General features: G+C 38.2%; 1 protein-coding gene across 2 annotated transcripts in view; it reads right to left on the minus strand.

Annotated features, from left to right (window-relative positions):
* The window catches only part of YME1L1 (YME1 like 1 ATPase), a 44,048-nt gene that overhangs the window by 28,196 nt on the left and 2,500 nt on the right, over window positions 1-13,352 (minus strand). For both annotated transcript variants that reach the window (XM_032243816.1, XM_032243817.1), the window contains exons 2-4: window positions 11,284-11,418; window positions 4,605-4,767; window positions 2,211-2,309 (exon numbers count right to left, since the gene is read on the minus strand). In XM_032243816.1, coding sequence (XP_032099707.1) covers window positions 2,211-2,309; window positions 4,605-4,767; window positions 11,284-11,418 — 397 coding nt within the window. The remainder of the gene's footprint in view (window positions 1-2,210; window positions 2,310-4,604; window positions 4,768-11,283; window positions 11,419-13,352) is intronic.

A 13,352-nucleotide genomic window follows, 5' to 3' on the forward strand; every position in this document is an offset into this window, starting at 1 on the left:
GATTTTTACATGTTTTTGGTAATTACATGCTTTTTTTTAAAAAAGGTGAGTGTATCAAATTAGTGTTTTTTAATTCCTCAAGCCCCAATCTCACTTGTCAAAAGTATAATCTGTTAACAATTCTGACTACCCTTCTATGCCTGTACATACATGCTCTTTCTATAAAAACCACTCTAGAAACAGTACCAAATTTTTTTGGAATTTTCATTTTTCTTGAATTTCTTTTTTTGAGACAGAGTTTTACTCTTGTTGCCTAATAAGATGTATGTTATGTATTTCTTGTCAGGATAAACATTTACTGGGTTTTGGAGAAACTGTAAATAAAACCTACTGCTAGAATACAAGAAAGCTATTGATTTTTATGCATTTATCTGGTATGGACAATGCAGTGAACGCTTTACTTGGAACAGCCTTGTGGATGATTTTCTTGAATTTTCTGGTAAACAATCATGTCACCTTTATAATTTTAATTTTACCCCTTCCTTTAATTTACATGTGGCTCATTTCATTTGCTTTTAAATTATCTTGTTCAGAATCTCCAAATTAATGCTGAAAAAAACCAGGATACTATGTTTCTAAAATTAACAGAAACATGTTTTAAGAAATTTTTAAAGTTTCCTTCCATTTCCAGCTTTCTAAGAGTTTTCAGAAAGCACAGCAATTAAAATACATCATGTCTTTTTATCATACATTGTAATAATGATGTTTTTTCTAATCAATTAATATGATAAATTGATTGATTTACTAATAATGTTAAATTACTTCTGTATTCCTTAATCATGATATAATATTTTTAGCACATTTCTAGACTTGCTTTCTTCAGATTTTATTTAGGATTTCTGTTGTTAAGTGAAACTGACCTATTTTGTTCCTCTGTCATGCTTGTGAGTGTATATCCATATATATACACATACCTACATACACAAATATATATACACACATATATATGTATATACATATTTACACATACACACATATATGTATAAACATATATATATATATATGTTTTTAGACAGGGTCTTGCTCTGTCACCCAAGCTGGGGTACTATTTTGTACCTCGGCATCAATGCTTAAACCAGGAGTCTCCACAGATAGACTTCCCTCAATACACAAACACAGACACATACACACACACACACACACACACACACACACACACACCCCTTATTAAAAAGGTGTTTTTTGCTAATTTACCTAAAGATTAAACACTATATCTGTTCTGTGATTGGCCCATTTCCGGCAATCTTCAACTGTTTATTCTATCCCATCCCAGAGGCCACTTTTATTGATCTGGGGCTGAGGACTTTCCCAAGGTCTAATGGAAGCAGAAGTACTTACCTCTTTCATGAGACCCTATCAGTAGTCCTTTTTTATTTTATTTATTTTTTTTGGGGACGGAGTTTCACTCTTGTTACCCAGGCTGGAGTGCAATGGCGCGATCTCGGCTCACTGCAACCTCTGCCTCCTGGGTTCAGGCAATTCTTCTGCCTCAGCCTCCTGAGTAGCTGGGATTACAGGCACGCGCCACCATGCCCAGCTAATTTTTTGTATTTTTAGTAGAGACGGGGTTTCACCGTGTTGACCAGGATGGTCTCGATCTCTTGACCTCGTGATCCACCCACCTCGGCCTCCCACAGTGCTGGGATTACAGGCGTGAGCCACCGCGCCCGGCCTCATTAGTCCTATGAAGGTAGAAAATGTCCTTTTCATTTACATCTATCATTATCACCTGACATCTATTGCTAGTGCCTAGTATTCAAAAATTATATTAATATGTGCAAATCTGATTTTACGTCAATTTGATGTCACCTATTTTACAGCCTACGGAAAGTCCTCAAATTTCTAGTCCATTAATGAAATCCCTCTGTTGTTGCTCTTTCTCTCATATATATATATTTTATAATTTCAATGGGCTTTTGAAAGTGAGAATGAGTAAGCAAATGTGCTTAGTCAATTATTTTGAAAAAAGTGTAGATGAGTTCCCTGGAATTTGATTTATTGTGATGCTATCACACTCAAAATTCAGCTCCTATGTATTTTCCAGATTAAAAATTATACAGAAATACCAAAACTTATCAATTCCAAATATTCTTTAAGTCCTGTGAACTGCAAATGAATGTTTATAATCATTAATACCATTAAGAAAAACAAATCAGACTACAGTAAAATCTATTATTTTTTCCAAAACAGCTATGGTTGTTGCTTCATACCTGGCCAGTACTGAAGATCTGAACAAATGCTTTGAAGAGCTCTTGAATGATGTCCATACAAGCAAGAGGAACGTAAGGTACTAAATATATCTAAGTTACCTGGAGGAAAATTGCAAAAAGTAAATTTTCTAATTTTCAGACTAAAAAATCCTATGAAATATAAATAATTCTATCAAATATTAGGGAAATCACAATGTGAGTTTCAATTTTTATTTATCCATGATATGACTGTTTTTATGAAAATATCTAAAGCGTTGCTAATTTAACTACTTTACATCTCACAGTTCTTCAGTTTACTAGCTATCGCTTGTTGGTTAGATTATCTTCTTTAACTGGCATACAAATATAGCTGCTTATTAAACTAAATTCCAATTAACAGTGATAATAGATGTACTGTGTTTAGGTTAAAATTACTTTTAGTTAAGAATATAAAGAGATAAAGAATTGCTATTTCTTAGAGACAATTTCAAAAGTGGTATAATAAAACACCATAAATCATAGCTACTGTATCTTTCCCTCTTAAAGCTTCCCTAGTCATTGGGTATAAAGAAAGGTCAAGTCATGACTACTTCACTGATTCTTCCTAACTCCTCTTCTTGACTATGGTGTCTCATCCTATTTTACATCCAAGATCCTAGGGAAAAGGTCATCAGCAGCAACAACAGAAACAAACAGGGGGCCGGGCGCAGTGGCTCACGCCTGTAATCCCAGCACTTTGGGAGGCTGAGGCGGGTGGATCACGAGGTCAAGAGATCGAGACCATCCTGGTCAACATGGTGAAACCCCGTCTCTACTAAAACTACAAAAAATTAGCTTGGCATGGTGGCGCGTGCCTGTAATCCCAGCTACTCAGGAGGCTGAGGCAGGAGAATTGCCTGAACCCAGGAGGCGGAGGTTGCGGTGAGCCGAGATCGCGCCATTGCACTCCAGCCTGGGTAACAAGAGCGAAACTCCGTCTCAAAAAAAAAAAAAAAATGAAAAAAAAAAAAAAGAAACAAACAGGGGTTATCATCTATTTGTGTGTACCAGTTAGAATTCAGGGACTCTTCAAAGTACCCTTAGCATCCAGTAAAAAATCCTTTCCTAATACCTCTGCCTGCCTAAATAAATCTACCAAGCAGCTGGTGTTATGAGGAACAATCTTAAGAGTAAATGTAAATACGTAAGCTAGAAGAGCAGTAGGCATAGGAATAACAACAACATCATAACAGTAAGAATTGTATTCTGCTGAACACTTACTAAGGGCCAAGTATTTTAGAATAAGGCAAATTAGACCGAGGAAAATTTTTAGTCTAAGCCCTCACTCTCAAAACCATTTCATTTTTCCTCACACTTAACAGTTTTTTATGTCCTTACATTGAAATAAAGGAAAGAAAGAGTAAAGAATTAGTTAATGAATTAAGTTTATACAAAGTACAGCTTCAAATCAAACCTTCATTGTAAACTATTCAAACCTGCTATTTTGTTCCTGGACTTTCATGGCCTTGTTTAAGTGCCATCCAAAGAAAAACTCATAAAGTTAACATCCCTTTTCAACAGACTAGTATGAACCCACTTATTATAATGCCATACTGTTACAAGATTCAAATAAAAAAATATGTAGACATTCCACAAAATGGATAATGACTTCTTTTTATCAATGTATTCTCAGAGATTAAGTACGTTTCTGGAATTAAATAAATGTGTGTCACCTAAAATTAAAACAAACACCACCCCCTCATTCTTCTAAATGCAATGTGGTATGCTGAAGTGGATCCTGGAAATGAAAAAGAACACTTGCAGAAAAACAGTGATTTGGTAAACACAAATTCTGTTGAAATTCAAAGTCTGTAGTTTAGTTAGAAATATTGTACCAGGCAGGGCGTGGTGGCTCACGCCTGTAATCCCAGCACTTTGGGAGGCTGAGGCAGGCAGATCATGAGGTCAGGAGTTTGAGACCAGCCTGACCAACATGGTGAAGCCCTATCTCTACCAGGAATATAAAAATTAGCCAGGCGTGGTGACTACTCAAGAGGCTGAGACAGGAGAATTGCTTGAACCTGGAAGGCAGAGGTTGCAGTGAGCCAAGGTAGTGACACTGCATTCCAGCATGGGCAACAGAGTGAGGCTCCGTCTCAAAAAAAAAAACCACATTGTACCAATGTTAATTTCCTAGTTTTGACAAATGTCCCATGGTTATATAAGATGTCAAAATGAGGGGAAGCAAAATTCTGTACTGTCTTTGCAACTTTCCTGTAAATCTAATACTATACCAATATGAAAAATTGCAAAAAAAAAAAGACACTCCAAAACTTCATGAAGGAACCCAGCCCATAGTAAATGTTAATAAATGGTATCTATAATTATTAACAGGGCTAAAATATTTAATTAGAACAAAAAAATACATTAACATACCATATTTATTTTCAAAGAAGGATTGTGCAGAGACATGGGATGTATGCCAATGGGAAGAAATGTTTTTGCCTTTACAAAATCCAGGAAGTAGATTTTCTACTAGCTGATCAATCTGTCCAATTTTTAGTTCAGATAAACCAAGGTCCTTTAAGTTAAGTGAAGGCTGTAAAAGATTGGGTTAACCAAGTATGCATTAACATTATCAAGATAATTAACCTAAGAAGTACATATTATCAGTTAAAACAATTGGATTTTGAAAGTCTAACAAATATATTTCCTTTAATATTTAAAAATAAATTGATGCAAATATTTTTACCAGTTCGTTTTACTGAGGTCAGTCAAATGAGGTTTGACATAGGTTAAAAAATTATATTCCCAATGGTATCCTTAAATAAAGAGATGACATTTCAGTATGAATGAGAAAAAAAAAAAATTTCTAATCAGACCCAAACCACTACTGAGCTAAGCATTATGGTTCACAGAATCAAGTGAAATGGATATTTTTTCCTTCTCTCCATACAAGGGTACTCTGATCAACAGCTAGTCTAACCAACAGTCAAGCATCTATAATGACAAGAGTATAAGAGTAACTGCCTGCAGGGTTACAAAGTATGTTATAAAAGGTCAGGGAGATTTTCCCCAATAGTATAGAACTGATTGGCGGTTAATAGTAAGGTTCCTGAATTGGGGAAATTCCATTCAAATTATAATCTTCACCAGTCCATGGAGTTTTTAAGCTTCCTCCAAGTCCCTAAGTGGCCATAGATAAAAGCCCACTTGACAAGGAAATAGTATGCTTGGTTACCATGGGACATCTCATTCCTCTGGCCTCACTGCTGAGATCCTTCCTTGAACTCAGAGGTTCTAAAGTTACCCATATCTTCTAACGAGGAAGAAAATTAAAGTCAAACCTGTGTGAAAATCAGGGAAAGAAAGTCTAAAAATCACAAAAATGTATGAATACATACCCACCTTTAAACAACAGGATAGGGATTATTCTCTTGTCCATATGAGCTGAAAGTGAGGTACTTAAAGGCAAGTAACAATTACATGTCACTCAAACCCAAAACAGCTAAGGTGGGAGGATTGTTTGAGGCCAGGAGTTTGAGACCAGCCTAGGGAATACGGTAAAACATCATCTCCACGAAAAATGTGAAAATTCATTGGGCATGGTGGTATGCGCTCACAGTATGAGCTACTCGGGAACAATGTTTGAGCCCAGGAGTTGGAGGTTGCAGTGAGCTATGATAGTGCCACTGCACTTCAGCCTGGGCTACAGAGGAGGGACCCTGGCTCTAAAAATAAAAATGTTTTAAATAGAGGCATGGACATGGATTATGTAAATCTGGAGTGATGTCTGGAAATATGGTACACGTTTTTTACTAGCTATAGCTCGTATTCCTAGAATTCATTTTCTCAATACTAAAGTGACTATAAAAAAATATACCTTGAGCCGGGCGCGGTGGCTCAAGCCTGTAATCCCAGCACTTTGGGAGGCCGAGGCGGGTGGATCACGAGGTCAAGAGATCGAGACCATCCTGGTCAACATGGTGAAACCCCATCTCTACTAAAAATACAAAACATTAGCTGGGCATAGTGGTGCGTGCCTGTAATCCCAGCTGCTCAGGAGGCTGAGGCAGGAGAATTGCCTGAACCCAGGAGGCGGAGGCTGCGGTGGGCCGAGATCGCGCCATTGCACTCCAGCCTGGGTAACATGAGTGAAACTCCGTCTCAAAAAAAATAAAAATTAAAAAAAAAAATAAAATATATATATACCTTATTTCACATAGTAAGGATTAAAGGCAGAGATCATGCCTTACTCATCTACATATCCTAGCATATATCATGATGGGCACACAGTAAGAGACAGTTAAAGCCATGACGAAATAAAATACTCAGAACTACTTTTTAAGCTATTACAAATGATGGATGAAGAAGACTTAGGGAAGGGGGTCAAACAAAAAGCCATCCAAGGGTCTGGAATATCTCAAAAAGTTCAGGGAAAGAAAAAACTAAAGAGATAGGTATGGGCAAACTGTGAAGAGCTGTGTTTGAATTTAATTCTCTAAATATGATTAGTTTTGTCTTATGGAAGAAAATGGAGGACTAAGGAAGATAGACTGGACTAACATGCTAGCTCACGCCTATAATCCCAACACTATGGGAGGCTGAGGTAAAACGACTGCTTCGGGCCAGGAGATCAAGATCAGCCTGGTTAAGAAAGCAAGACCCTGTCTCTACAAAAACTTTAAAAATGATAAACAAAGAAGCTAGACTGGATGAGAGAGAAGGCTGATGGAATAAGTGAAAGATGGCAAGAACCTGAACTAAGCGTGACTAAGAAGGATAGACAAAGCAAATCATAGACAATAGGCACCTGAAGAAACTCGCAGGGTATAGGGATTGAGAGAGAGAAGGGTTCTGGACAAATGTGCCAGTTTTCAGTTGGTTGTGTCCTAGCTCTTCTTCATCCTTTTTTCTGGCTCTGTGACAATGGATCTGTACTCTTTGAATATTTTTCCTTTGCCAACTGAAACAGTGTTAAGCTTTGTCAGTGAGTCACTGAAGACACAGTTAGTTGTAGGAAGAGGGGTTTTGATTCCTGGTTCTGGTATGCTCATTCAGTATTGTGTGCATTGGCGTGATCTCAGCTCACTGCAACCTCTGCCTCCTGGGTTCAAACAATTCTCATGCCTCAGCCTTCTGAGTAGCTGGAATTACAGGCAAGCCCCACCACACCTGGCTAATTTTTTGTATTTTTAGTAGAGATGGAGATTTCACCATGTTGGCCAGGCTGGTCTTGAACTCCTGACCTCAAATGATAATTCCAAGATTATCATGGGTGTCTATAACACCCATGGTTTCTAGAGCATCTGGTTCCTGTCAATTGTACAGTTTCACCAAACCCTGGCTCCTGGAGTGCACAATGGCCAGCAGGACCTAGCAGTTTCTCCGGCACCACTCGTATAACAGCTTCTCTAATAGGACACATCCCCAGGAACAGCCTTCCCCGGTATCCTACAGGGCAGACTTCCCAGATTTCCAGCAAGTTCCACTGGCATGACATCACAGCAACTTCTCTACTGTTCAGTAAGCCAAGACCATGCCTTCGACAACAAGGTCAGGATCTCAGCCTGGGGGTGGAGAACGCTTCCTGACTCTATCTCAGCCCTAGAAGTATTAGCTGCTCCCTAAATCTGATGGTCCTTTTTAATTTTTTTTAGTTTTCTTTACTTCTTAAATCCCTAGCTATTCCAATCCCTTGTAAAAAAATTTTTTTAGATTAAACCAAAAAATGACATTTTAAAAATGTAGATAGATAGATAGATAGATAGATAGATAGATAGATAGATAGATATGGCAGAGTCTCACTCTGTCACCCAGGCTGGAGTGCAGTGGCACGATCTCGGCTCACGGCAACCGCTGCCTCCTGGGCTCAAACAATTCTCCTGTCTCAGCCTCCTGAGAAGCTGGGACTACAGGCACCTGCCACCACACCTGGCTAATTTTTGTATTTTTGGTAAGATGGAGTTTCACCACATTGGTTAGGCTAGTCTCAAACTCCCGACCTCAGGTGATCCACCTGTCTTTGCCTTCCAAAGTGCTGGGATTATAGGCATGAGCCACTGTGCCCAGCAGACATTAAATTTTTATGTTAAACTTTTACTCTTCAAATGACTATGTGGTTTCTCTTTTCTGGTTGAACTCAGAGTGATAAAGAAGGACTAAAGCCGCTGTAAGACCAATAACTCAGTTTTGGGCATATTAAATTGGAAGTCCCTAGAGTCTATCCGAGGAAAATGTCTAGATAAATTACTCAAAACTTTCAAGTAACTTTACAGTTGAAGATGTATTTGGGAGTTACATACAGAGAGATGTTAACTGAAAATATGCAAGTGGTGGCCAGGCACAGTGGCTCACACCTGTAATCCCAGCACTTTGGGAAGCTGAGGCAGGTGGATCACCTGAGGTCAGAAGTTTGAGAACAGCCTGGCCAACATGGTGAAACCCCATCTCTACTGAAAATACAAAAAATTAGCCAGGTATGGTGGAGGGCACCTATAATCCCAGCTACTTGGGATACTGAGGCAGGATAATCACTTGAACCTGGGAGGTGGAGGCTGCAGTGAGCCGAGATCGTACCATTGCACTCCAGCCAAGGGCAACAAGAGTGAAACTCCATCTCAAAAAAAAAAAAAAAAAAAAGAAAAAGAAAATATGCAAGTGGGAATATAACCTGAGAGAATGTAAAAAATGAAAATTAGGAGGGGCATGGTGGCTCATGCCTATAATCCCAGCTCTTTGGGAAGCCAAGACTGGCAGATCATTTGAGGTCAGGAGTCCAAGACCAGCCCTGGCCAACATGGTGAAACCTCGATCTCTATTAAAAACACAAAAAATTAGCCAGGTGTGGTGGGGCATGCCTGTAATTCCAGCTACTCAGGAGGCTGAGGCACGAGAATTGTTTGAACCCAGGAGGCAGAGGTTGCAGTGAGCTGAGATCATGCCACTGCATTCTAGCCTTGGCAACAGAGTGAGACTCTAACCTCAAAAAAACAAACAAACAAATCCATCATCAAAGTAGTATCAGTCAATTTAAGGGAGTATTTGCAAAGTACGAAAGGTCAAATGCAAATGATAAGTTGAGAGATACAGGGTTTGAGAGATAGAGGGTTTGTTTTTTTTTTTTTTGTAAAAGGCCTATGTTTAACACTAAGGAAATCAGCACTAACTTCAGCTAAACAAGTCTGAAAAATGGTAAAAGTAGTAGCCAAATTTTAATAGAATGCAGTGTGAATACACACAGAAAATGTATGGCATAACAAATTCATAAGACTACTAAATGAGCAAAGCAGAATCTAAATCCACATGTGCAGTGGTATCCAACTATTATAAAATGTAAAAAGTTTGGGAGAAAAAGATATAAGAAATATAAATATAAAATGTTAACAGTCTTATCGCTGGAAAAGAATATCACAGATGAATTCTGTTTCTTCTACCTACACTAATACTTTTCAAAATTTGTAAAACGAATGTAATTTTGCTGCATGTACCAATTTTGATACTGATAATATTTTCAGTTGTAAGGTTCTCTTGGCCTATAATTTTGAAGAACAGTAACAGTAGTAGAGTAGAAAGACAATGGACAGTGTACAGAAAAAGGCAATAAGAGCTAGGCAAATAGTACAAAAGGAAGCATAAGATGACAAATTTCTCATCTAATTAAACTTTTATCCCAAGACTGACTCCACAACCCCCTCAAAAGCAAGCTCTTTTCAACTCCTCCTCTACCATCCTTTGCCATTAACTCCTGATGTCAGAACTAAGAACATAACCTATTTATGAGTTGAAGAGGCTTTGGAAACTTAATGACAGATTATAGCATCTCTTCCATGAAAAATGTATCCTGAGCTTGTAAGCAACTATCTTACTAATGAGCCTTGTAAATACAGTTCTTAGGTTCATAATTTTCAATATCCTAGGAAACACTGATTTTATAATTATATGAATACTGAAAGTACAGTGTCCCAGCTTACATATTTCACTTTCCAGTACCTATATTTTGATTGTTCAATTATACTGAAAGCTCTTATAAGGCAGTAGATGATAACTTCTTACTATTTTATCTTCCTTGAAACTTGGGAGGTAATTACGGTGAGTTACCGGTGGGTTCACTGCTACTGCTAAAGAACACAAGAGAGTATCTGACTGGTTTCGCACAATCTAGGAGGTGCTGATACCAAGTATGATGCCAAATGAAATTTTTTTTAAAAGTCTAAATATTTTTTCAATATGTATAACAAAAGCCAGAAATATCTTCAATTACAAAGAAAATTAAGCTGAAGGCAGAAATCACTGCTACAAGTGCCTAAAGAAAGATACATCATCTAACATGACTAATAGTACAACTGACCCTTGAACAACACAGACTAGAACTGCACAGATCGATACATGGGACTTTCTTTCGTCTCTGCCACCAGAGACAGCAAGACCAAGACGAGCCCCTCCTTTTCCTTCTTGGCCCACTCAACTTGAAGATAATGAAGATTTTTATGATGGTCCACTTCTACTTAATAAATGGTAAATATATTTTCTCTTCCTTATGATTTTCTTAATAACCCTTCTTTTGGCCGGGTACAGTGGCTCACGCTTGTAATCCCAGCACTTTGGGAGGCCCAGGCAGGCAGATTGCGAGGTCAAGAGATCAAGACCACCCTAGCCAATATGGTGAAACCCTGTCTCTACTAAAAATGCAAAAATTGGCTGGGCATGGTGCCTGTAATCCTAGCTACTTGGGAGGCTGAGGCAGGAGAATGGCTTGAACCTGGGAGGTGGAGGTTGCAGTGAGCTAAGATGGCACCACTGCACACCAGCCTGAGCAACACAGCGAAACTCCATCTCAAAAACAAAAAAACATTTTATTTTCTCTATCTTACTTTATCGTAAGAATACAGTACATATTGTCTTCATGATACTGAAAAAAAAGAATATAGTACATAATACATAAAATATACAAAATGTATGATAATGGACTTTTTATCAGCAAGGCTTCCCAGTCAATAGTAGTGTATTAGTAGTTAGGTTTCTCAGGGAGGGTCAATATCCTTAATCCCTCATTTGTTCAAGGGTCAACGGTATATCAAAAAGGCTTTCTCACACAGCCAGGATAACTACTTACCTCACTGCTAGGAGCCTCATGCTCAGGAACCACATCTCTATACTGGTTTTGAGAAACTGACACTCCACTGACAGAAACAGAAGTGTTTTTTGGTGAATGGAAGGCATTGATGAGATGACTCAGAGGAATTGTAACCTAGAAAAAGATACAAGTTAAAAATTAAGTAGTTTTTTTTTTTTTTTTAAATAAACAGAACAATCTTCTTTTTCTTGTCAGGATTTGTTAAGTGTTAAACACACACTATATATCAACCCTGTATACTAAAAACTGTAAGTACTCAGATTTACTGCTGGTGAGAAGAAATTGGTATTTTCTTTTAGGATATTATTCTGGACATATAAATCAAAGGTATCAAAAATGCATACATTTCTTGTTTCCAGCAATCCATCTTCTAGGAATTTATTCTAAGGAAATAATCTGACAAGTGCTTGCACATGCATAGAGAACAACTCATCCAAACATTTTTAAAATAATAAAAAGATGAAAACATCCAGCATTCGAGGAGCAGCAAAATAAAAAATACCACTGGTCAGGTGCAGTGGCTCACACCTGTAATCCCAGCACTTTGGGAAGCCGAGGTGGGCGGATCACTTGAGGTCAGGAGTTCAAGACCAGCCTGCCCAACACAGTATAACCCCGTCTCCACTAAAAATACAATTGGCCAGGCTTGGTGGCGGGCACCTGTAATGCCAGCTACTTGGGAGGCTGAGGCAGAACAATCACTTGAACCTGGGAGGCAGAGGTTGTGTTGAGACAAGATTGTGCTCTTGTACTCCAGGAGCGAAAACTCCCTCTCAAAAAAAAAAAAAGTATATATCCAGAATGTTATACTTCTCAACTTCCCCAATGCCACCATGATATGCTAATTCACCATCATCGATATGTGATTTTTTGCAATAGTTTCCTAAATACTTTCCCTGCTCTGCTCTTATCCAGCTGCAGTGTATTCCCAAAAGAGAATAAAAGTGATCGTATTAAAAGCAAAGTCAGTTCACATCACTCCTCTGCTTAAGCCCCTCCGATGGTTTCGGTTCTCCAGTTAAGAGTAAACGCCAAAGAAAGTCCTAACAACGTGACCTATAAAGCTTTCCATGGTTTGTCTCCTCATTACCTCTCTGAATTTATCTACTGTGCTCCCCTTTCTTCTCTCTGCTCCAATCCAACTGGCCTCCTTGCTGTTGCTGAAAACTCATGAATAGCATACAATCAAGAAATAACTGTAAGTATCCTTTGTGGAGCAGTCCAAGCAGCTGTTCTGCCTATGGAGTGGCCATTCTTTACTCCTTTACTTTCTTAATAAACTTGCTTTCACTTTATAAACTCTCTTGAATTCTTGTTCAAGATCCAAGAACTCTCTCTTGGGGTCTGGATCTGGCCCACTTTCGTAAAAATTCCAATGTTTATCTCCTCCAAAACTCAAGTTTGAGTTGAGAAGAATGGCAAATTTAGTTGCCACTGTAATCCTGTTATGAGGTGGGACCTTTAAGAGGCATTTAGTTCAGGAGAGCTCTGCCCTCATCAATGGACTAATGCCATTGTTGTGGGGCACTAACCATTTAATAGATGAAGACAAGAAAAAAAAATAAATGAAGACAAGAAAGATTTAGAATCTGACTCAAAATTTCAGACTTCTCATCCCATGGATAGACATGGATACACAAATTTGTGACATATTAATGAATAAAGCAGACTGTAAAGCTACCTTAAGTGTGCATACCTGTGCTTGTCTACAGAAAAAGAAAATGTGAAAGAATTTACTCTAAGATATATATCCCTGGGTAATGAGATAATTATGGGTGATTTACATTTTCAGCATTTTTAGCAAAAAACATGGATTTGTTTTAAGGCTACTCAAGTGAAGCAATGTATCAAAGTCAGAAAGAAACAGTAAGTTCCTTACTCACAGCTTGAGGGCAGTAAAAAGAAAACAAATAAACAGTAACTTCTTTTGAAACTTTAAAAATAATCGAATCATTTCAAGATACAGATTTTCTGCCTATTTATTTGAAAAGGTTTGGGGCCGGGCACGGTGGCTCAAGCCTGTAATCCCAGCACTTTGGGAGGCCGAG

This window comes from Sapajus apella, unplaced genomic scaffold (genome assembly GCF_009761245.1).
Source record: "Sapajus apella isolate SASKATOON/1434 unplaced genomic scaffold, GSC_monkey_1.0 scaffold53, whole genome shotgun sequence".
NCBI lineage: Eukaryota > Metazoa > Chordata > Mammalia > Primates > Cebidae > Sapajus > Sapajus apella.